Source organism: Juglans regia, chromosome 11 (assembly GCF_001411555.2).
Source record: "Juglans regia cultivar Chandler chromosome 11, Walnut 2.0, whole genome shotgun sequence".
Lineage (NCBI taxonomy): Eukaryota > Viridiplantae > Streptophyta > Magnoliopsida > Fagales > Juglandaceae > Juglans > Juglans regia.
This window is the reverse complement of record NC_049911.1, coordinates 1,169,113-1,193,343: the sequence shown is the minus strand read 5'-3', so window position 1 is coordinate 1,193,343 and position 24,231 is coordinate 1,169,113. Positions and strand designations below refer to the sequence as shown.

The 24,231-nt window shown below is 35.9% G+C and overlaps 2 protein-coding genes across 3 annotated transcripts; one reads left to right on the top strand and one right to left on the bottom strand.

Moving 5' to 3' along the window:
• Nucleotides 1–1,539: 1,539 nt before the first annotated feature.
• LOC109009402 (protein CANDIDATE G-PROTEIN COUPLED RECEPTOR 2-like) lies at nucleotides 1,540–10,240 on the bottom strand. Its single transcript, XM_018989862.2, has 6 exons — nucleotides 9,846–10,240; nucleotides 8,421–8,612; nucleotides 2,378–2,540; nucleotides 2,171–2,273; nucleotides 2,009–2,090; nucleotides 1,540–1,880 (listed from the first exon to the last, which is right to left on the bottom strand). Exons 1-6 carry the CDS (start codon nucleotides 10,131–10,133, stop codon nucleotides 1,803–1,805), a joined length of 906 nt encoding a protein of 301 aa, XP_018845407.2. The 5' UTR covers nucleotides 10,134–10,240; the 3' UTR covers nucleotides 1,540–1,802.
• A 1,713-nt stretch (nucleotides 10,241–11,953) lies between these two features.
• On the top strand, nucleotides 11,954–23,919 carry LOC109017917 (coiled-coil domain-containing protein SCD2-like). 2 transcript variants are annotated; one of them, XM_035695718.1, is made up of 18 exons: nucleotides 11,954–12,270; nucleotides 12,375–12,692; nucleotides 13,748–14,109; nucleotides 14,625–14,697; nucleotides 14,887–14,928; nucleotides 15,292–15,354; nucleotides 16,065–16,114; nucleotides 16,194–16,221; nucleotides 17,397–17,468; nucleotides 17,592–17,702; nucleotides 17,791–17,851; nucleotides 19,594–19,701; nucleotides 19,857–19,978; nucleotides 20,778–20,847; nucleotides 21,549–21,587; nucleotides 22,165–22,205; nucleotides 23,227–23,356; nucleotides 23,613–23,919. In XM_035695718.1, the coding sequence occupies exons 2-18, from the start codon at nucleotides 12,384–12,386 to the stop codon at nucleotides 23,729–23,731; spliced, it is 1,800 nt and encodes a 599-aa protein (XP_035551611.1). In that variant the 5' UTR covers nucleotides 11,954–12,270; nucleotides 12,375–12,383; the 3' UTR covers nucleotides 23,732–23,919. The 2 variants fall into 2 exon arrangements, with proteins under 2 accessions (XP_035551611.1, XP_018855647.2); XM_019000102.2 differs by having other exon boundaries at nucleotides 21,546–21,587.
• Nucleotides 23,920–24,231: the final 312 nt, after the last annotated feature.

Sequence of the window (24,231 nt, the reverse complement as noted above, 5' to 3'; positions counted from 1 at the left end):
TGATATTGCACTCTCACACTAAGGCCTCGTTTGTTTTCGGAAATGAAATGAGATGAGATTAAAGTTAAAAAGTTGAATAAAATATTGTTAGAGTATATTTTTTAATATTATTTTTGTTTTGGAATTTGAAAAAGTTGAATTGTTTATTTTATTTTGTATTGGAAGTTGGAAAAGTTGTAATGATTAGATGAGATGGGATGAAAAGTTTTCCCAAAACAAACGAGGCCTAAACTTCAGTCTAATTTTAAATTTTGTTCAAAAAAATAAAATTCTAATTTTAAATTAAATTTAATATTTAAATATTTAATTTTTAAATTAATTATTAACTTCGTTTTAACTCAAAATTTTTTTACTTATAAAATTCACAATTTTTTTTAATTCAATATTTTTTATACACAAAATTTATAAATTTTTTGAATTTTCTATAAATATATTTAACTTTATTTTAAATAAATTTCACAAAATTTATTCTATTATCTCAATTTATTATTATTAATGAAAAAAAATTATTTTTATTTTTTAAAAATATTAAAAAAAAAAATCACGGGCAGCACAGTAACCCCACTCTGAACTTAACATCCAAACGGTACCTGTTGCTGTAAATGCAAACCACCGAACACATCCCCAAGATTTGGAGCATTATCTAAAGGCCGACTTCAAAACAAGATAAATTCCACAAGTTCACACCATCAGAGGCAAGCATAATGCCCTGTCGGCACATGACAGGCCAAATCAAATCACACTTTGGTGGCAGAGAAGCAATATTTATTCGATAATGATATACAAATAACAAATTAATAATATTATAAAATAAAAATATTTTTATAAAATTATGTTATTTTTATAAAATATTTTATAAAAATATTCTTCATTTAAAATATAATTATATAAAATATTATATATAAATTATTTTTCATATTTATAACTGGTTTAAATAATAAAATAATTTAAAAATATTTCTATATCATTACATCTCCCTCTTCCAAGCTAATACCAAATCAGATTCTTTGGTAAGAAGTACATTTCAATTGAAATATGGGCATATTTTCTAACAGGCGACAATATAGAAGACAATAGCTAAAAGTAAAGATATAAATTACTCCCTATAAATTGTGATAGATAAAACATAAAATTACCTAATTTCATTTTATCCTATCTCATCTTATTCTCAAACATAATTCAAATACAAAATTTTTAAATTAATCATTACAACTTTTTCAAACTTTCAAATAAAAAATAAAAAAATAATTCTAAATTTTTCAATTTGTTAATAAAAATAATATTGCAAAACAATATTATTAAAATATTTTAACTCTAAAATATTTTTTATTCAACTTTTTATCTCTCATTTTTTTAAACTTAAAAAAGACTCAACTCAAACTATCTTATTCACATTTATAAATTATCTTATTGCTATTCATAAAATTCTCATATCATCTCATTCTTCGAACAATAAACCACCGTGATGTCATCGTCACATCAAGAATTCTTAAGCAATTTATAATTTTACTAATTCCTTGCATTAATTGCACCATTACGTCCAAAATCAATCAATGCAATGCACATTCAATGCAGAGAGTAACTGTAGAATATAGAAGATACAATTCAAATTATTAGCTGTGTGAATAGAGAAACAGCATTTCTCTTGCATATTACAAAGAGAAAAACAAAGAAAATAGGAAGCCATACAAACTATGAGATAACACATCGCCCGCATCTCAACGTTCTCAGGTTCTAGTACATATTTACTTCAATATACAGAGTATGACGACTTGTCATATTGTGATGCAGAAGTCACCACATCACTCCCAATCAGCATCAAAGAAGCCAGCATCTTTCATTTCTGAGTAATATACATTTTCCAAATGCAAATCTTCCTCCTGTGGTCATCAAGAAAACAATGAAAAAAAAAAAAAAAAACTATTAAAGAAGAAAGGAAGATTGAGGTCAAAGAAGACAAAAATATTAGAAAAAAAAAAAGAAGCAAAGTATGAATGATGATGATGACCTGGAAAAAGTCAGCCAGGAATGTTACATATAGAAGAGGAAGATAGAAGGCATGGTAACAAACAATCGTGGCGCCATACAACCTATTTCAGAAAATTAATTAGAAAATTATTGGAAAAATGACACTAAACAGAGAGTTTCAAAGAGATCGATTAAAAATTACCAGAACCCAAAACCAGCCCCATTTCCAGTGAGGGCACAAGCAAACAGAGCGAGAGCATTCATTGCACACATGATAACAATATAATTGTAGAATGCAGGTCTTGCTGCAAAGAATTCATTTAAAAAAATTAATGATAAATAAAGTAGGCAGATTAAACGCCCATGAAATTGATGTTTATAACCTTTTGAATACATCAGAAACACTTACCAGGTAATCTTTCTCTCCACTTCGAATGGTACATAAACAGAATCAAGCCATAAACCGCAGTCAGCACCAGTCTATGAACAACCCACAAGTTCCACTTCGTCGGATGTGTATGATCATTGCTGTCAATGAACAATGGGATCCCAAATCCAAACAGATAAATTGCCTGAAAGTGGTAGCAATGGAAGATCCATTATCAAATGCAAATTTGTGTCCATTAACAACTTTACTTCAGAAATTTTGTTTTTTGTTTTTTTTGATAAATAAAACAACTTTTATTAACAAAAGAGTAAGCAAAATGCCAATTACAAAACTCCTATGCCCTAGCTACGTAGGCGCATTAGAAACAAGGAAATCATGTACGTTCATGCCATCAAAGTCCACATCAATAGTCCAAGTACAAAGAGTTATAAAAAATAAAACTTTTAGCCCGTCCACCGATCTCTCCTTGTCCTCGAACATCTGCTCGTTTCGCTCCTGCCACAAACACCACATGATGCATATAGGAATCATCTTCCAAACCGTTTTGATTTGCCACATACCTCTTATGTTTGTCCAACACGCCATCGTTGCCACCACGGTCTTCGGCATAACCCACGCTAGATCTAGTCTACTAAATACCTCGTTCTAGAGTTCCTTTGCTAACTCACAATGTAGAAGAAGATGATCCAACGACTCACCCCCTCTTCTACACATGCAACACCAATCTGCAATGATTACCCTTCTTTTCCTCAAGTTGTCGGTGGTGAGAATCTTTCCCAATGAAGTTATCCACACAAAAAAAGAGGCTTTAGGGGTGCCTTGTGCCTCCAGAGCCTTTTCCAAGGAAACTAAGTATCAGACTCTTGTGTTAGAGCCTTATAAAAGGAGCGGACAGAAAAGACGTCTTTCCTTGTAGGTATCCACCACATACCATCATCATGCTGCATGTTCAGTTGTATGGAGTATATTAGGCTATAAAAATCTACAAAATTGCTCATTTCCCAATCACGTGCCGCCCTACTAAAGTTAATATTCCAGTGAATCTGCCCTCCCTAGATCCCCATAACTTCCGCCACTGTGATATCTTTGGCACTTACAATCTGGAAAAGTGAAGGAAATAGCTCTTGTAGGGCACTGTTGTCACACCAAACATCTCTCCAGAATCTAATCCTGGTTCCTACACCCACCTAACGTCTAGAGTGTCGATTAAAGACCCCCCACCCTTTTCTTATGTGTTTCCACAGGCCCACTCCATAAGCCCCTCTAACTTCTCTAGTACACCATCCCCCCATAAACCACCATATTTATGTTCAATTACCATTTTCCATAAGGGTCTGGTTCCTTGTTAAATCTCTACAACTATTTGTCAAGTAACGCCCGATTAAACATCCTCAAATTTCGTATACCCAAGCCACCATTAGAGATAGAATGACACACCATCTCTCACTTAACTAGATGGAACTTGAACTCCTCCCCCATTCCTCCTCACAAGAAATCTTGTTGTGACTTCTCGATACGGGCCGCCACTCCTGCTACTGGTATAGGGAAAAGAGACAAGAAATAGGTTGGTAGATCAGAAAGTGTACTCTTGATCAAAATAATCCTACCTCCTTTCAACAAATACATTCTCTTCTACCCTGTCAGTCTCCTTTCTATTCTTTCGGTCACCATATCCCAAATGAAGGACGCCCTCGATGCAATCCCCAACAAAAGTCCCAGATGAGTCATGGGCAACGCAACAATCTTACAAACCAGTGTTCTAGCCAGTTGGCGCAAGTTAGGAACATCCCCAATTGGCACCATCTCTGATTTGTCAAAGTTCACTTTCAAGCCAAAAATTGCTTCAAAACATAATAGCAAGGCTTTCAATGCTCACACCTGATTTTGATTGACTTCACACAAAATAAGCGTATCATTTGCAAACAACAAATGAGAAATAGTAATAATACCCCTATCCGGGATTCCAGAAGCCATCTACAAAACCATTATCCACCAAAGCCGAAATCATCCTACGTAGCGCCTCCATAACAATTAGTAAAGGTGATAATAGATCCCCTTGTCTCAAATCCCGTGAACTCTGGAAGAGGCCCCCTGGACTGCCATTCATCAACATGAAAAATCTCACTGTAGATATACACCAACAGATCCATGTCTTCCACCTTTCTCCAAAACCACATCTCCCAAGTAAATAGAGAAGGAATTCCCAATTAACATAATCATACGCCTTCTCCATATCTAATTTGCACAAGATCCTGTGGTTCCATCCTTCATTCTACTGTCAAGACATTCATTAGCAATAAGGGCTGCATCAAGAATCTGCCTACCTTTTACAAAGGCATTTTGAGGTTTAGTGATAATCTTCCCTATTACCTCGCTAAGACGGTTTGCAAGCACTTTTGAGATAATCTTGTAAACCTCATTCACTAGGCTAATAGGCCAAAACTCCGTGATCACTGTAGCCCTCACCTTTTTAGGTATTAATGCTACAAAGGTGGTATTGAGACTTTTCTCAAATTTCCCCACCGAGAAACTCCTGGACCACCTTCATTAAGTCTTCTTTAACCACATCCCAACATTCTTGGAAGAAGCCCATAGAGAACCCATGAGGATCGGGTGCATTGTCTTTGACCATTTTCCGCACTACATCATACACCTCAACCTCCTCAAAAGCCCTCTCCATCCGAACCACATCACTCGGCCCAATACTATCAAAGACAAGTCCATCTAGTGTAGGCCGTCATCCCACCTGCTCAGTTAGAAGTTTCTCAAAGAAATCAATTACATGATTGTGAATTACCTGTTCTTCTCTACATTCAACCCCATCAATTTTCGGCACCTCTATCTTGTTATGTCTCTTATGGGAATCTGCAATTCTATGGAAAAAATTCATACTTTGATTGCCTTCCTTTAACCACAAAACTCTTGATTTTTTACGCCAAGACACTTCTTCTAGTAAAATCATCCTTTCAAGATCTACAACCAACGATGTCTTCTGCTCTTGTTCTTCCTGTGCAAGAGGTTGCTTCTCTTGCAACCTCTCTATCTCCTGAATTTCCATCATCTTAATTTTCTTGTTTGCCCCTATGTTTCCAAGAGACTGCATATTCCATAACTTCAAATCTCTTTTTAAAGCTTTCAATTTCTTTGCAAAATTGAAACTTGGGGCACCTTGGAATTGGTAGGAAGACCACCACTGTTTGACCCTATCCACAAACTTTTTTGTTTTCAACCACATATTCTCAAATTTGAAATACCGTCAGCCACTCCTTAAACCTCCACAATCAAGTAATATAGGCCAATGATCAGAAGATAAGTGAGCCAAACGCTTTTGCCACACATCCGGAAAATGGCTTTCCCACTCTGGAGAAATTAGGAACCGATCCAACCTGGACCAAGTCTGGTTATTTGACCATGTGGCAGAACCCCCTACAAGTGGCAAATCCCTCAGGTTCAAGACAAAGATGCACTCTGAGAACTCCACCATTGCGTGCCTTACTCTTCTACTTCCGAAACTTTCACTTGGGAATCTAACAACATTGAAATCACCCCCGATACACGAAGGGAGGTCCCACCTGCTGTGCACCCCTGCTAATTCTTCCCATAATAATCTTCTGTCAGAGTCTAGATTAGGCCCATACACACCTGCAAAGGCCCACAAAAAATTGTCGGACACACTTTTAAACGAGCATCCTACTATATACTGCCCAATAAAATTCTCCATTTTCTCCACCACCCTCACATCCCACATCGCAACCCCTCCTAACACCCCATTAGAGGCGATATACACCCAATCCACGTGAGACCCACTCCACAAACTGCGTATTATTTTCCTATCAATCGTTTTCAACTTTATCCCCTATAAACACACGATGTCCGCCATCCACTCACGAAGCAAGTGCCTAATCCGAAGGCGCTTGTTTGCCTCATTGAGCCCCGCGAACATTCCACGACACAATTTTGGGTTTCATTGGGAAAATGCTAGCCCCTTCCTTTTCAGCCTTCCCCTGCTGGAACTACCCTCCGAGTTCATAGACCATGTCAATCTTTTAAGCTCCCTCAACTTCTTTGATTCCCCTTTCCTTTTTTGTTGGTGCCCCACTTCAATAGCTGTAAGTAGAGTCATGAACTGCTCTTCATACCCTTCACACTCAATCCCCACCACTTTTTGAATCTCTTCCACCTTATGGAAAACCCACTCTGATGCTTGAGCTGGAAAGAAGAAATTCAGTGGAGTAGGATTGCCCATCCTACTATCCATCTGTGCAGTCTGCATCTCCTCTCCCAGCATAATCTCTTCCAACCCAATCTACCCAGAGACCTCAAGAAGAAATAATTCATCTTCCACTGAATGCATAATACCTCAGAACCCTCCCCATCCTTGACGTCCAGCTCAAAGTCCACAAAGGGGTGAGTAGACTCGTTTGTCAGAGACAAACCCTCGTCGTCGCACCTCATTGGCAGATTCTAGCCACCCCTCGATGGAGAACAAGCACCCCTCAACGTCAGAAAGCCCTTCCCGAACTCCACCATCGCGTTCTAATCTCCCAGTGCAGGCAGGATGTCATTGAAGGTCTCCGCCACCTCCGTCGGCGTTGTCTTTGCCCCCAGCGCCGGTGCCTCCTCTATCGCCAAGTGACATGGCACAGTCGCAGAAGGCCACTCGCCACTAGACGAGCTTGCTTTGGCTAGATCTATGTTGCGCAGAAAGGCCCTGGGCTAGGATGATCTAGGCCCAGGTCCACCCTCGGACGGACTGCCTTCTTGGTTTTGGGCCCTGGGCTGAGACACCCACTTTCCTCCAAGCCGGTCCAACCTTTTGCCCATTCCTTGTAATTTCCTTTTCAAACCGAAGTTTACTGGGCCCAAGCCCAGCCAACTTCCCCTTTCCTTTTTCCCCCTACCTTTCCCCCTCGTCTTTCTCCTTCCTTAAATAGCCCGACATAGGACTTCAATTCAGCCATATCCTTTTGCAATTTCCTCAGTTGTCCCTGCATCTCCAACAACAACCTACAAACGTCCCAAGCCTCCTGACTCACGACAGTCTTCCTGCCATTGGAGTGGCTTGACGAATAGTAAAGATTTGCACACCACCAGTCGCCTTTGTTAGTGTACCCCTCGCCGACTTCAACCTCCTTCTGAGCATGGCCTAGCACCGTCGGAGAAAGCGCCTCCCTATAGGACCGAGGAAACACCCTCGTCTCACCCTTCCCCTCGCACGGCTGAACTCTAACAGGCATGCCACCCCTTTTCTTCCTCTCCTGGCCTAACTCCGACATCACATCTCTCATTTTCCTCCATCCCCACCCTCTCTCCCCTTCTGGAATGCACAAAAGACTTCTCCTCCCCCCTGATTGTACTAGGACTCCGTTAAGTGACGGCCTCGACTATTCGAGCAGCGTTGTGCAGTGAAGCTACAGTATCCATCTCTGGTTGCCAAATACACCTCCTCCTTCCCGCCTCGCAAGCTCTCCTCTAACACTTTTCCAAGCCACTACACTGCAGTTGGACCAACAGCACCAAATGTTCCTCCTTCCATCCTCTCTATGTTATACGCAACAGACCACCTTCCTTAATTAACAAAAATAACTTGGATTCTATCACCACCTCGTGCATTCGTGCTAAAAACAAAGGCTTCACTAGAGGTTATACCAAAGGAAAAAACTATAACGTAAAAACCACAGCACGCTAATCTCCACTAGGAATAATCACCATCACGGACTTCTAGCAAAAACTAGAGGAGAAGAAGTGTATGGAGAGAGAAATTTTCTTTTGGTCCAAGATTGGGCTTGGCAAAACTTCAATACTAGCATTAGCAAGTCGTTCAATATCACATGCAAAAGCTTCTATATTATGGCTTAGAATTTAGAAATGACATGGAAGTTTGTTTGTCCATGAATCTACAAGCTGAGAACTAGAAATGCAGAATTTCTGTTAACACAGCTATAAGAGGAAAGGAAATTATGCTTTGTTGCCCATAAAATGTTTTATATCATTATCATCACTGGAAAATCTGTCGGTTCTTACAAGTAAAGGGATCTTATTCATGAAAAAAGCAAAGAATTACCTTTAGAAGTAAATCCAAGCCAACTATAAGACCCGAGACAACAAATGTCCGTGTCAAAGCTTCTAACCCACTCACGTGATTTCCTTGGAATAAAAAGGCCACCAAGCTTACTTCTAAAAATAGCATTCCTGACGTTGTAAATAAAGATAAGACATTCCATGCTAGTTCTTTTCCTGGAGTGCACTCCCAAGCCTGTGTCAACAAAGAGAATAGAGTTCTTAACCAAAACAACAGGAAATGTCAAGCAAGGAGGTATCCGGATGAAACCAACAGAATTTAGTAGCAGTTCCAAAGATGCGAGATAGAACTTATACACATTTTGATTGTTGGAAAGTCACTTCATTGCACACTAAAAATCAGATTAGGAAAATTGGACGGTGATTAACAAACACAACAAAATCTCACCTCACATATTATAAGGAGGATACTATTAGTGCATGCTTACAAGATAAGAATATGTGGGTAGATCAAAGTCTACACACGTTGGAACCAGAATTGAATTATAAAACAAGGGGTTTAGAAATAATCAAGATTCAAGGGCATCAACACCATTGGCCAATTGACCATGGAAGACAAGTGGACCTTAACTACAATCATTTTCCCCTTTTATATTTATCTTCTAAACTGAACTTATTTTCAAATGTAAATAGGATCTTCAAGTTTAACATTATTTCTTCCTACATGCATTCTGAACGACTTTCGATTTCTTTCACTAATTGCACCACCAAAGGCAAACACGGAAATGTAGAATAAGCTTTTATCAACATTACATGTACCCCAAACCATCCTTGCATGCTTCGAAGTGCACAATCAGCAGCCAAAAACAGTTGCCAATAGCATTTGCAATATCAACCACCCTGCAATCAGATGAAACCCCCCCCCCCCCTTTTTTATGAGCAGCAATCAGATGAATCATGAAACCCTAAGCTCTGTTTCCCACATAATTTCCTCCATCCACCAGTCATGATCTATGATAAAAGTGAAAATTTACGGGTAAAACTAAGTTAGTTGCTATTAAATGAAGCCAATTTCCGATTCTCCAGCAGTTTATTTTAGCCCTCAGATATATTCGTATCACCTAATAACTAGCCCAGATAGAGCATACCGAACACAAGTACTGTAAACCGAACAAAATTATCCCAAATACAGCCACCAATAGCTAACTGTAAATAATGAAATCCATACATAAACCAGCACAAATAAGCTTTTCAAACCCAGAACGCATAGTATAGGTTCAAGAACCAACCAGAAATGACCACAAGTTCACAGCTAGTAACTAAATCAAAAATACGAAGAAACCAATAGAAACCAATAAAATAAGCTTTTAAACTCGGCTACCAGACAAAAAAGGCAATAAATTGAAGAGCCCAAAATGAAACGACAAGCAAAATCCATTAATCTATACATAATTCCAAAACCCGAAACCTGAAAAGAGCACCAAATCAGATTGAGCAAGCTAACAAGCCACAGGCACGCATAGTACGCAATTATAACGTAAGACCGTCCATGCGATAGCTTGGAGAAGCTCTTCCTGGCTTGAAAGGACAGGTACAGGATGAAGAGAAGGGAAGCGAGCATGAGTGCCACATTGTGCCAGAAGCCGTGGCACTCGAAGAGCCAGTCGTAGAACTTTGGACCCGAAGAGGGAGATGTCGGCGACGTGGTCGAGTTTGAGAACGAAGAGAGTGAGAGCGATTCCTGGACTGCTCGCATTCTGGGAGAAAAGGAAAAACGAAACCCTAATTTGATTGGGGAGGATACGAATTTGGACAGCCCTAAGACGAGGTTCAGTAGAAAGAGAAATACCTCGTTGGAATGCAGAGACTCGTGCAAGGGTAATATTTTATTAGAATAAAATATTATTAAAATATTATTTTTTAATAATATTATTATTTTAAAATTTAAAAAAAATTAAATTATTTATTATATTTTATATAAAAATTTTAAAAAATTATAATTATTAGATGAGATGAGTTAAAAAGTTTTATGTATCCAAACCTCTTATAGGTTGTGTTTGGTTATTGAATCAAACTCAACTAATCTCAAATCAATCATTGATGAGACTCATTACTTTTTTAACTTCGTTAAATTCATATCAACTTATTACATATATTTTAACTTAAAAAATTAAATTCATATCAATCTAAAAAAATTAAACTTATTTCACTAGAATCTATAAAATATTACTATTTACAATTAAACTCAAGTGATCTAAACAATCAAACGTAACCTAAATGTTCCACGTCCAAAATCTTGAACGCAATGACAAGAGTACAGGTAATTTAGGGTGAGTTTGGTTACCAAACTTATTTCAACTCATCTCAACTCATCATTATAACTTTTTTAAATTTCAATACAAAATATAATAAACAATTCAACTTTTTTAAATCCCAAAATAATAATAATATTAAAAAATAATATTCTAACAATATTTTATCATCTCAACTCACTTTAACATCAAAATACAACCTTAAGCATCGATGTAAAAGACTTAAAAACTAGTGGACACATTAATAATTCGAGTTGTCAACTTATGTAAGGTTTTTTATTTTTTGCAATAAAATTTGTAGTGTGTTTAAGATTTTACATCTCAAAATTATTTACTTAGAATATAAAACATAAAAATGGCTGTCAAAATTCCCAAAAAAAAGTTATCCTGCTATCCATGCCAAAGAGAAGCTACACCACTCTATCTAGCAATTTAAGAGTTTAATCAAATGAAAGCATGACAAAGTAATTTACCACAATTGATGGCCATGACCATCATAAACTCTCACTTGATACTATTTTATTATGTGAAAAGATATTTACAATCATAAATTATGTAACTGTCGCGTAATCGTTTTGAAAAAAATGAATAAAATATATGACTCATATGAAAAAAATTAATTTTTTAACAGTAAACTCCACTTATTTTCAAAAAAATTATGCAGTGTTTACACACTTTACGATTATATATAAAATTACTATTTATTATACTCAAAATCCAATATAAGATCAATATTTTGCCACATCTACTTAAAAAAAAAAAAAGGGATTCCTATTAAAAAAATAATTTTTTCATATAGATCACAGATTTAATTTTTGTTTTTAAATATAAAGAATTCTCACATTTTAAGATTGTAAATATCATTTTCAAAATGTAAAAAGAAGATTTATTCATAAATTTTATTTTTCATACACCTAATATATCATTGATGTGAAAGTTTTTCATATCAGCTAAACTAAAAATGATAAGTATTTTAATTTTTTTTTAAGTTATAATGCATTTGTTAATCCACGAGTTATGCAAGCAAATCTTAAAAAAAAAAAAAAAAGGAAAAAAAAAATCCAATAGAAATTCGATTTGATAACGATAAAAAAAACATAGGTGAAAGTTATTGGAGGTTTGCACTTAACAAAACATGTACCAGAAGAAAGAAAATCTTTGTCCAAATTGACCGTTACTCTTTCAAACCAAACGTGGCATTACATACGCCAAAACCTCCACTTTCACCTCCTTGCCTTAACGTTCGGATCCCATCCTTTTCCAACATTCTACACCGAAATTCCAAAATCCTAAAAATGTAAGAAAGATTTGGAAATCTTTCACATCGTTTTTTTTTTTTTTTTCCCTTTCAAAGTAGTGGATTTTCAGCCATTTTTGCATGAAAGATCTGTTGTGATTGTTCTAATTCATTTGCACCAGTGTTGTTTTTTTCTTTTTATATATACCGTATCAACGATGTTGGGTTTGGGGCCTTTGGGCAAAAGATAATGATCAAATTATGTTTACTTGCACTCTAAGCAACCCCAAATCAGAAGATCAACTCATTCACCTTATCCCCTGAAGCCGCAATAATTACATTAGGTTTGTTTCAAAAAGGTTGTTTTTCTTGATGTCTATATATGTCAGGTAATGCATTTGTTTTTCATCAGAATCTTTTTTTTTTTTCTTTTTAATTTTTTTTTCAGGCAGTAGCGATGGACCGAATGAGACCGGTGTATATTAGACAGAAGAGCGCAACGGGGACGGGGACGGGGACGCCGGGGGCACCATCATCGCCAATGATGTCGCCAAGGAACCGCCATGCACGGTCAGGGTCCCTCACGGGGGCAAACTTGAAGAAGCAGAAAGCTGCAGCACAGAGGCTTGCGCAGGTGATGGCACATCAACAAGCCGATGAGGGTGATGAGGAGGATGATCTTTTTGATGATTATAGCACGACAGTGGGTGGCGTTGGGAGCATAGGGCTTGCAGGTGGACGGTCAGTGCGGTCTATCTCTCCAATGGTAATTGGCCTAATAACTATGTCTAACATTGTGTTTGTCGAGTAATTTTCCAAAAAGAAACATGGTTTTTTTTGTGGTTAAGAGTATTAGGATTCTATCTTTGCATAGTTAATGATATTCATGAACTATTTTACTATGTTCATGGAATGGCAAGTACTAATTATTGCTATGCAATTTTCAAGATAGCGCTTATGGAATCACAAAATGGTACTTGATAGTACGTTGGAAATAATTATTAGAATTTTGAATAGCCACAATGTGATTATAAAAGAATGCATTATATTTATGAAAGAAGGTTTGTAGGGATTCAAACAATCAGTTTCCTTGAAGTCTAGAAGCATGTTGATATTTCTGTTTTAACTTGTACTTTGTACTATTGTAACATGTTGAAACTATCTCTACTGCTAATATTATGTAAGAAATTGTTAATGATATTGTCCTGATGAGTAGTTGTGGTGTATGCAGCTGATCAAGCTTGTTCCTTTTTTCCTTTTCATCATTTGACCTTTTGTATTCCTTCCTAAAGTGCATTGCATCATCATAAACTAACAGGAAAATATTCTGGTCAGACTAGAATACACAATGTGGAAAACTTAACATGTTGGTCAGAATATCAACATGCAGCTGATCAAGCTTGTTCCTTTTTTCCTTTTCATCATTTGACCTTTTGTATTCCTCCCTAAAGTGCATTGCATCATCATAAACTAACAGGAAAATATTCTGGTCGGACTAGAATACACAATGTGGAAAACTTAACATGTTGGTCAGAATATCAAAATGAGTCGTGATGCATAATGTTTTTTCAGATCAGGACATTTTGAGGAACTTGTAAACTACTTATATCATGTTTAACCATTCTTATTTATGATCCTGTATGTTTTTTTTTTTTTAAATGGCGAGGAATATGGCACTTGGCATGTTAATAAATGTGGCTGATTTTATTTTTTATATTTTTTTATGATTGCATTTGGGAAAGCAAGAAAAAATTGTTCAACTTTCAATGTTGATAGTACTTATCTTATTTATATTTGATACTTCAATGTTGCTTTTATTAGACAGTTCGTTCAGTTCAAGAACAACCTCCATCTGCACGCTCTCCATCAGTTGGCCGATCTTCTCTATCTATCAACTCCGTCGAACAAACATCCTCAGCTCGTTCAACATCAGATAGCCGGCCATATCAATCCACTAACTCTCTGGAAAAACCTCTACCCATTCGCTCTACAATAACTGGCCGATCTTCTCAGCCTACCAATTCCATTGAACAGCCTCCATCTGCTCATTCTACATCAGCTGCTCGTCCTCTATTAGGAGTCAAGACAGTTCCCTTGGTACCATCTAGTGTACCAATATCACTAAGGCCTGCCACTTTCGCGATTCCATCAGAGTCTCCTATTGATAATAGGAGAGGCAAAAGGTATCTTGAAGCTCTAAGAATCATATCATCATCTTCTTCATCTTTCTCCTTCGTGGGGTTAATAGTTGAATCTAAGATATTTCGTGTTTGTTTCCAATTTGTATATTCAATGTGGTTTTCCCCCATTAACCTGGCCTTTGAAGCTCGAAAAGACCAGACCAAATTCTATGAGGAATAATATTTGCTGGACAATTTCACAACAGAAGTGAGGAATCCATGCCCTCATTAAGCTTGTTTGGTGCCTGAGTTTGAAGAGCTTGGCTGTCATTCTGTTAGTAAATGTGTATGTACATGACTAGTGTTATGAAGTGTACAGCACTACTTTTGTAAAACATCAGTTCCTACATGCTGTCACAAGGGTGTTTCAAAATACGTCTTCTATTTTTATACTTAGTTTATACTTATATATATATATATATATAAAAGAATACTTCTTCTATCAATTTGGATTCCAAATTTCCTTTAAACATTTGCTACTTGATAACTAATCCTTTGTAGTTTTGGACAATGAGCAGGCTGTCAATGGATTTGGGCAGTATGAACCTAAAAGAAACCTCTAATCAGAGTTCTTCTGCTCTACAAGATGAGGTATGGCTGCCTTTTAAGATGATATCATCTGTGCTTTTAAGGTCAATGGTTATTTATCGACTTGAATTGTAATGCCTGAAAGTTGCTTAATGCACTTCATTTTGCAATTAGCCTTTGCAATTGGGATACATTGCGAAAATTTTGTATCTTTATTGAAAATCTATTAATGAGGTATCAATTCCATTGCAGGTTGATATGCTACAGGAAGAAAATGGAAGTTTACTCGAAAAGGTGATGCCAACATCATTTTGCACTTCGTTTTTGCTTGTATTGTAAATATGTTTTACTCTAGCTTTAGTAACAATGCTTTATTTTAAGGAGAATCATATTTTACTCGTTCACATCAAACCAATTCTCTTTGGCTCTTGGTTAATGTTTGTTTGGGGAATGCTGCAATAGTAATCTCCAAATTATCTTTATGATCAAACTGAGCACTTGTCATGTGAATATTGCTGTTGCAGCAGCATTCATTCAGCAAAAGATGTTATTTTGGGCAGAGAATTATAGTGTCCCCATGGTCTGATATAGATCATGTATCATAGATTTATTTTGGTCACATATTCTGATATGTGCCAAAAAAATGTGCTTCTTCAGCTGCGACTTGCAGAGGAGAGGCTTGAGGAAGCAGAGGTGAGAGCTCGGCAACTTGAGAAACAGGTAATTGGTTATGAAAAGTAATATTTACAAGCCTTTTAACCATCATCCTTTCATCATCTCCTGATACAGCATCAAATTTGTTTTTAGATAAGTGAAAAGTAACATAGTTTTCCAATTGTTTGCTGGCACATTAGGGAATGATGATAAAATGCTTTGGAATAACATTTCTCATTGTTTGTAGTGAGTGGGACAACCAATTAGAGGATGTGTATAAGTAACAAAATGTCATTTTTTTTCTTTGTGGTATTTAAGTGAGCAAGTGTTTTGGATTGCTGCATTATTTTCACTTTTGTTGCATCCACCCATTTGTTGTAATTATCTGAATAAATAAGAGACAACTGCATGGGCATAGATGATGCACTAGTCTATATACATGAATACAGAGAAATAGACCTATGATGGGCATAGCTTAATCCTTAAATAGATTTGGCCCTATTTTAGTAAGTGCTTTTTTGAAACTATATATCTTGAAAGCACATAGAAACATGGTGTTCATATGTTATTCATGTCTATAAGAAGTTATTTATTCTTGTACTTAATGGATGACTAATTTCTGTATGAATTTTAGATGTACTTAATATTATGATTCCTAATTATTATCCTTCCAAGTCTTATGTTGCATGTTTGTGTGTTCAATTTGCTTATAGTTATGCAATTCTAGTCTCAATGGGATCTATTTTCCCTTTAATTGTTTATATGCTTTTCTTTAGATTGCTACTCTTGGAGAAGGTGTAACTTTAGAAGCCCGCCTTTTAAGCAGGCAAGCTCAAGGCTCATTTTTAGTTGTGAATTTTGCTATGTTTTCTTTATACTAATTCTCTATGTTTTTTACTCCTCAGAAAGGAGGCAGCCCTGCAGCAAAGGGAGGTTTGTGGTGCTAAGACCATTGTTATCTCTACACCACACAAAATTCTGCAAGCGTATATTAATCATATAATTTCTGACAATTCATTTACTTAAAATATAGAGTATTGGGCACTTAAATGTTCTTGTATGCATTTTATGCTACCAAATCACTATGCATATATTCTGCACATCTTAATTCATTTGGGATACTGAATCCAGACATGGACCCATGGCACACATATTCTTTAGTTTATGCTATTAGACTCTTTACACACAACACAACAGGCAGCCTGTTCATATAAATATGGAGCACTCTTTACTTCTCAAATGAACGCTTTATTTTCACCAGTATACCACACTCTTTTTGTGAAGAAGTATTTTCTGTCCTTTCTGTGATGGCTCAAGCTTTCTTTTCAAAGGTATACCAACCTCACCATTCATAAGCTGCTTTATCTGGGAGTTGCTGAATTATATCACTTTTTGAATTATATCACTTTTGGTTGTTAACATATTTAATTATTATTTTTTTGTTTGGGGAAAAAGACAGGAAAATAGTGTTATTACAAGTCTTAACGATGTGCTTCAAAATTTTTGATTGAACAACCATAGATATAATAAAATGATCTTCACAATTTCACTTACAGCTGTTATATAAATCTTAAAAGATATAATTGAAAGCCAAAACATCAACAAGTTGAGAATCCCTCCTTACAGTATGTGTCATGCACCGTGCTATTTGTATACATATTTAATTAATTAAAAAATCTAGTTGTGCAAAAGTCCACAACATGCTTGATAGATTATGAAGAACAAGTTGACACTACTAGTAAAATCCTTAGAACCATATCAATTATTAGGATACATTACAGAAGAAATCTGATCAATAAAGAACAGAACAGACCCTCGGAACTTGGGCACAAACAAGATTTTGATATGGTGTATGAGTGTATCCTAGTAATTGAACTATTTTTTTTTTTAAGTTTTAAAATGGACAGAACATGACGTACAAATACTCTATATCATATTGTATACTATTTCCAAGGATTTTGTCTCATTTTTGCTATATCACATGGTTGATGCTTGTTTGTTTAATTGATTGCCATGTTGTAGACAGCAATCTCTTTTCTCTCTGTTTTGAAGTCTAACATCATTCAGTTTGTCAATGAGATGGTATATGACCACAGTTTTCATTGCAGGCTGCCCTGAGAGTTGCTGCACAAACTCATGTTGTTGGTACTGAGACTGTTGCCCTCCGGACAGAAGCTGAGGTATCCCGAACTTCTAGCTTGTATGTTTGGTTCTTTCTTTTATTTTATACCTATCATTATTTACTGGGGAATAGCAATGTCCTGTGTATTTAAGTTTACACTTTCCCTTGAACTTTGACTCAGAATGCAAGGGATGAGGCAACATCTGCTTTGGAGCAGCTGCACGAAGCTGAATGTGAGCTAAAATCACTTCAAGTTATGACTCAGAGAATGATATTGACTCAGGAAGAGATGGTCTATTTTCAATTCTTACCTTATATTTGCAATATTGGTTTCCTTAAAACTCCACGAGTTAGAACGTGATTTGTGGTTTCTTTTATAGGAAGAAGTTGTTCTGAAGAGGTGTTGGCTTGCTCATTATTGGAATTTATGTGTTCGACATGGTAAAGTTCTACATAACTTCAAATTTTCCATGTTTAATCTTTGTCTAAATGGCAACCTTTTTGCATTAGGTATACATATAGTTTGCAATTTTTTATATTCTGAGCAAAACTTGAACATATGACTTACTCTAACATCCCACCCCTTTCTTTTCCGAGCAAGGGCCAAGGAACATATATTTTACTTAGTTGTTTGGTCATTCCAAATTCATGGCGTGATGCATTTGATCTTACAGAAAGATTATTTCCATGTTCGGTTGCATGAGGGAGGTCTAAGGGCTTGTTTGGACACTTGGAGTGTCTCAGAACTATGTGAATAGTAGTGAAATTGTTTGTGAATAATAATGAAATTGTTTTAGTTAAAATGATTTATTAGGTTTTGGGAAATGAGAGAGAAAAAGTTGGGAATGGGAGAGAAATGGTTTAATATTATTTTTGGGAAAGGTGAGAGAAATGGTTTAATATTATTTTTGTTTTGAAATTTGAAAAATTTGTATTGATTTTTGTGTTTTATTTTGAAGGTTGTAAAAGTTGTAATGATTAGATGAATGATTAGATGAAAAAGTTGAAAATTTAAAATTGAAAAGTATTTTGTATTTGAGTGATGTTTGGGAAGGAAATTGTGAGAAGTTTTGAGAATTTCTCATCTTATCTCATTTGCCAAAAGTACCTTTAAATAACGGTAGTGGAAAAGGATTTATGAATGAGGACAAAACAGATAGTATTTGTATAAAATAGAATGTTGGAAAGGAACAAACCCACCCGATTTAGTTGATGAGTATCAATCACAGATCCCAATAAATTGAGATTATGGCTTCGCTAAGTTGCTTAAGTTGACTACACTTGTAAGCTTAAGGGCACTAAGTTTCGATATTCTCTGTTCAATTTTATCCTAGAATTGTGAGATGTACATATCCCTGTCTAAAATTTCTCAAGTTTAAAATTGCTCAAAAAAGTTAAGTAAACATATCTTTGGAATTTAAGCCTTCTAGAAGTTGCTTCAGTAAATGCCCCCAAAGCTTAAACTAATAGCAATACTTGCTTGCCACTGACCAAAGTGAAGATCTAGATATCCACAATAGATCATTTAGGCTGCGTTTAGATGCTGAGCTGAGTTGAATTCCCTATGAATAGTAGTGAGTTTTGTGGGGTCCGCCTAAGATGAGTTCAGATGTGTTTGGATGTTCAGATGGGTTTAGATGTATTTATGGGAAGTTGAAAAAGGTTGTGGGTCTCATGTGTAAAGAGGTGTTGAGTTGAGATGAGTTTAGTGATTTGAGAGTTGAGTGTTTGGATATTAGAAGAGGTATAAACCTGAACCGAACTCAGCTGAGCTAAGTAAAGTCAAGGAACCAAACGAGCCCTTAGAAAGTGGGTAGAATGCATTTAAGTCATGAGAAGTTAGGTTGATAGCTCCTCTAGTCTAATATACTGTACAAATCAACAAACCATGTTCTTTAACAGTTACTCGGTGTGACCCTGCAGCCCTTACAAAGGTTAAAAATGCAGTCTATGTTCTCTTCACTTGTGAAGTTATATTGGTGAAACTTCATTTTGTGGTTAGATGCTTTGGGTCCTACTCGAATGGTAGCTTTCCTATTGATGTGATATTATGGGGAAAATGTTTAAATAGAGAGAATTAATTCATGAAGTTACTGTTATGCCTTCTAATGTATTAATGAATTTGAGCACATTTAGCATGAAAACTTCTTTGGTGACTGTTGGGCACTTGTAACTGTTGGCAGGTATTCACGCAGAGATTGCTGGAGCAAGATATGAGTACTGGTCGTCTTTAGTCTCTCTGCCTGTGGATGTTGTATTAGCTGCTGGACAGAAAGCCAAGGAGGAGATCCGTAAGAAGTTTTTCAAATGCCTTCTCATTTGTCTTTCATTTTTTTCTGCATGTTTTGATTATAATGGATTTTCTCCATTGCTTTTTTATTTGTTGTACACATTCATTATACCTTAGTTTGACTCATTGTCTTTATTTGATCTCCATGCTAATCAGCAAATGATGATTTAGAGGAAAGAGAGAAAGTTCCATGTGATTTGAATGAACTTTCTGGAGATGGGAATATTGAGAACATGCTTGTAGTTGAGAAAGGTCTTCGGGAACTGGCTTCACTAAAGGTTTCTGGTCATATCCTTGCTCTTCATAGTTTGGCATGTTTGTGAATATCATCTGTCTTCTCCTGAAAGTCTTCACAACCGATAAGTGCACGTGAAAATCTGCAGTTTCCATGAATCTGCTTTCTGTACTGCTTGATGGGGAGTACCCAAAGAAAGATATGTATGTCCTAATAATGGACAGCTAAGTTTCATACACTGCCTCTTTTGCCTCTAGCTTTCTGCCTTCTTACTTGACACTTTAAAACAGTTGCATGTTTCACTCAAAAAAGTGAGTCACGCTCCCAAAGTGGCAAATTAAATTTATTCTTTCTACTGTTAACATTATTCTCTCTTTTTATTAGACAAGATAAATGCCTTATCCAATCAATATCTGAACGTTGCTATATAATGTGTCACTTATTAAGTTGCTTGTGATTCTTTTGAAACACCTTATACTAGCTCTCTAGTCATGACAAAAATTTAAGTTCTAACGTTTTAGAGATTGTTTAGTAACTAATAGTAAACAATTGGACCTTCAATCTGTAATAGATTCTTTTTAAGTTTAAATTTGCATGCAATTAGTGCAGATATCTCTAAGGAGTTTGCCTAAGGATCCAAATGTTGGGACTTTTCGTTTTAGCGAATTGATGAAAATTTAACTTTGGGTTTTTTTCTCATCAGTTTATCTGTAAGCCAATTTAGGCAAAAAAGAACTGCCATTTTTTTAACTACCATTTGTGTCAGATTCGTTGATTGTTTCTTATATTTATATTTAAAACAGTTTCTTATAACCAGATTTTTTTAATGTATTATTTGAAAGGTGGAGGAAGCAGTGGCTCTTGCAATGGCTCAAAATCGGCGACCGAGTTCACTGAGATATGGGGTCTCAGGTGTGAACTAATTATTGCTTTATAATTATCCCTTTTTTTCTCTCCTTTTGGCCAGAAAATAATAGGATAATCGATTATGTTCAAAGAAACTGTTGTTTTTCATGTTCATTGCATTTTCAAATTCTTCTAAAGGAGATCTTCTCCAGTACACATTCCGTGTATTTTGGACAACGAACGGTTTGCATCCCATCAGTAAAAGGGTCAGTTAGATTTTGAACTACATAATCCAACTGCTGGTTGTCTATGCAAGCAAATGACTTTTATAAGAAGCAATCATTTAGGTTGTATTTTCTTCTTGTTCCACGACTGATGTCTTTATGAATCTCATGTGATTGTCTATGGTATGTGGACTTCACTAGAAACTTAAGGAATATTGTGTGAGAACAAGGAAAATTTGACAGAGACTGGGTAGCTGTTTGGCGGACTGACTTCTAGCACTGACTATTCCCATGATGTTACATAAATGATTTTTTTGTTTACTAAATAAAAAACCATAGATGTAAGGCTTAACAGACAAAGAAAACAGGATCCCACCAATGGCCCTCCAAACAAAACAACCTGATCTGTATAGGCCAGAACCCAGAAAAGCATGATTGCTCGCTTAATCACACTGATCGCTCTGCTTGTCTTTAAATATCATAAAAAGTGACTTCTGGTTGTCTAACAAGTTTCTTTCCTACCTCTTGATTTGGGTGTAGAAGAGGTAAAGCTAGCATCTGAAGGACAGTTTGAAGCATTTGGTAAGTTTATATCACTCCACTCTTTTAATTTTAGTTAAAGCTTTTGCAAGATCGAGAATATATAAACTGATTTTATGCAAAAAGATTGAGATTGGGGACTTCATGATCAGATAAATGCTTCATTTTGCACATTGCATTCACCAGATAGAAAGGTGCTTAATGTCTCAATTGTGCATACATAGAAAGCCTTGTACTTCTTATTTAAAATTCACCACCTATTGGATTAATCTAAATTGGCCGTGTTTTTGTTCATGCTGATTGAAGACCCATACAATTTAAATAAGCTCATTGTGTGAATATACATTATTTTGTCATTTACTTGTTTTTTTGTTTCAAGTCTATTTACAAGGTTCGTTTCTTTTCTTAGTTAAAACAATGTGTGGCACTTATTTTTTCCCCATATTAGTACACGTATTTGTAGTAGCAGAGTTTCTGATCTCCTATGATTATGGTTGTCACTTGTAACCTTGTCTACATGAACCTTACTGCTCATACAATGTCGGTGTTGGATTTTTCATCTCTTTGTTTATATAAAGATGTTACAAGTATCATCTAAAATAACTGTATTTTCTCCCAGAATTGAGCCCAGAGGAATGCGAAGAGGTGCTTTTTAAGCAGGTATGGCAACACCTTTATGGTTCAAAATTATTATTTGGATTGAAAAATGCAATGAGTTTGTTCACTGTATCGTCTTTATGTATCTTGGTTCTCATACAGAGTTTCTTCGTTAGATTATCAACAAAGTACCTTCAGTGCTTCTTTTTTTTTTTTTTTTATCACTGCTTTGAACTCTTTTCTTGTTTCTACAATTCATTCATGGGAGTTTTGAAATGTCAGGTTGCATGTTTGGTAGCAGGGAAGGGCTAACTAACTAATAGCGAGAAAGTAGGATAACTAGAAAAATTAGAGCATTGTACGTAAGGTTTAAATTTTACCTGTCAAATTTGACCGTTTCTTTCCTCCCTCTATGTACACGGCATTATCTTGAATGCTCTAAAAATGGTGCAAGTTGGAGGGCTATGTAGTTGCAGAAAATTAGAAATGTGCATGAAAAAGGAAATATCAAAAGTGGGGGAAGGATCGGTATGGTGCATGTTTTTTCCTATTGGCTGGATTAGATTATCTTATTTGGATTTTGCTATAATGGGTGGTAATGGTGATTGTGTTACTGACACAAAACCTTCTTATTATTCTTTTTCCCCTGATAACTGTTCAAAATTACTTATAACCCGCCCTTTAAAATGATTATACTAACCCATTTTAGATATTTAGTGTGACCCTGAGAATGTGTGAAGGACTTTGCTTTTTCAACCCTATTTGTCAATTTTTCTTTATGGTCGGAGAAACGAAGTTATTGTTAGGGATCAATTTTCCTGAGTGGAAGAGAAAAAAGTTTTGCCTTTATATGTTTATGTTGTATCCCTATATTGGGAACTTACGACCAGAATAAAATGATTTAGAAGGGTGGTTAAATCAATTGGCATATATCAGGGATCTCCATTTATCTTTTGAAGTTTGGTTAAGGAATAACTTGATGGGCATGATTAGGAGGAGGTCTTGCATATAATTCAAAGAGCTCCTAACCACAATTTTCTTTTGAAGTTGAATGGCTTCTTGGATCACTGTCATGTTCTTGTAGGCTTGGCTTAAATATTTCTGGAGAAGAGCAAAAAACCATGGGCTGGAAACAGACATAGCAGATGAGCGTTTGCAATTCTGGATCAACCATAACACAAACTCATCACTTACTTCACACGATGCAGTTGATGGTATTCTCTTTCACTCTCTTGTTCACAGGGTTGTTCAACAATGTTACTTTTCTTTTGGTACCTTAAATATTACAATCTTTGGACTGAACTTCAGATTCTTTCCCCACATAACTCCTCCAATCTGAAAATTGTCAGGCTTTTTGTGAGATTTGGAAGGAGTCCCATTTATGTCTTGGTCCCCTAATATGATGTTTTTTATTAGTCTTTCCTATAGATTATGAATCTGGAATTTGATTAATCTATGATACATGCACAGTTGAGCGTGGCCTTCTGGAGCTCAGGAAGCTAGGTATTGAAACCCAACTATGGGAACAATCTCGCAAGTGGCTCGAGCAAGAATCCACCTCTAAGCCATATAGTCAGTCTAACTTCTAATACACATTGTAACTTTACAGAAATTGATGTTTGAGAGAACCTATACTCCTCTGTGTTCACTTGTTAAACAAAGGAGAGAGCATTCCCTAGGCTGCATATTGTGAAGCACATCTCATTCCTTCATTGACTATTTGTGTTAGATTATCCATAGTCGTTACGCGGTCATTTCACTTATTGTATTAGAGAGATGTTTGGTTTGCAAAGAAATCATTTAAAAGTAAATTTACACATTGATGTGGATTGATATGGTACGTCAGGTTGTAAAGATATTTTATAATAAAATAGATCTGACGTTTCAAATTGATTCACATTAGTTTGTAAGTTTGCTCTTGTAGTAGAGGTGGCAATTTGCGTTCACGGGTCATATTCGGGTCGTGTCAAATTATGAGTATTTGAAACTAATGGTTACGCGTCATTTCAATTATTGTATTAGAGAAATGTTTAGTCTACAAAACTAAACTTATAAATTGATGTTGATTTATATATATATAAAAGTGGAG

What these genes read in the sequence shown, in the direction of transcription:
- LOC109009402 (XM_018989862.2), bottom strand. Translation starts at nt 10,133, where the DNA reads ATGCGAGCAGTCCAGGAATCGCTCTCACTCTCTTCGTTCTCAAACTCG. An exon ending in GTGGAGAGAAAGATTACCTG is followed by an intron (nt 2,274 to 2,377) that starts GTAAGTGTTTCT and finishes AATTCTTTGCAG; the next exon opens with CAAGACCTGCATTCTACAAT. An exon ending in GGGGCTGGTTTTGGGTTCTG is followed by an intron (nt 2,091 to 2,170) that starts GTAATTTTTAAT and finishes TTTCTGAAATAG; the next exon opens with GTTGTATGGCGCCACGATTG.
- LOC109017917 (XM_019000102.2), top strand. Translation starts at nt 12,384, where the DNA reads ATGGACCGAATGAGACCGGTGTATATTAGACAGAAGAGCGCAACGGGG. An exon ending in CAGCCCTGCAGCAAAGGGAG is followed by an intron (nt 16,222 to 17,396) that starts GTTTGTGGTGCT and finishes TTTTCATTGCAG; the next exon opens with GCTGCCCTGAGAGTTGCTGC. An exon ending in TTCACACGATGCAGTTGATG is followed by an intron (nt 23,357 to 23,612) that starts GTATTCTCTTTC and finishes ATACATGCACAG; the next exon opens with TTGAGCGTGGCCTTCTGGAG.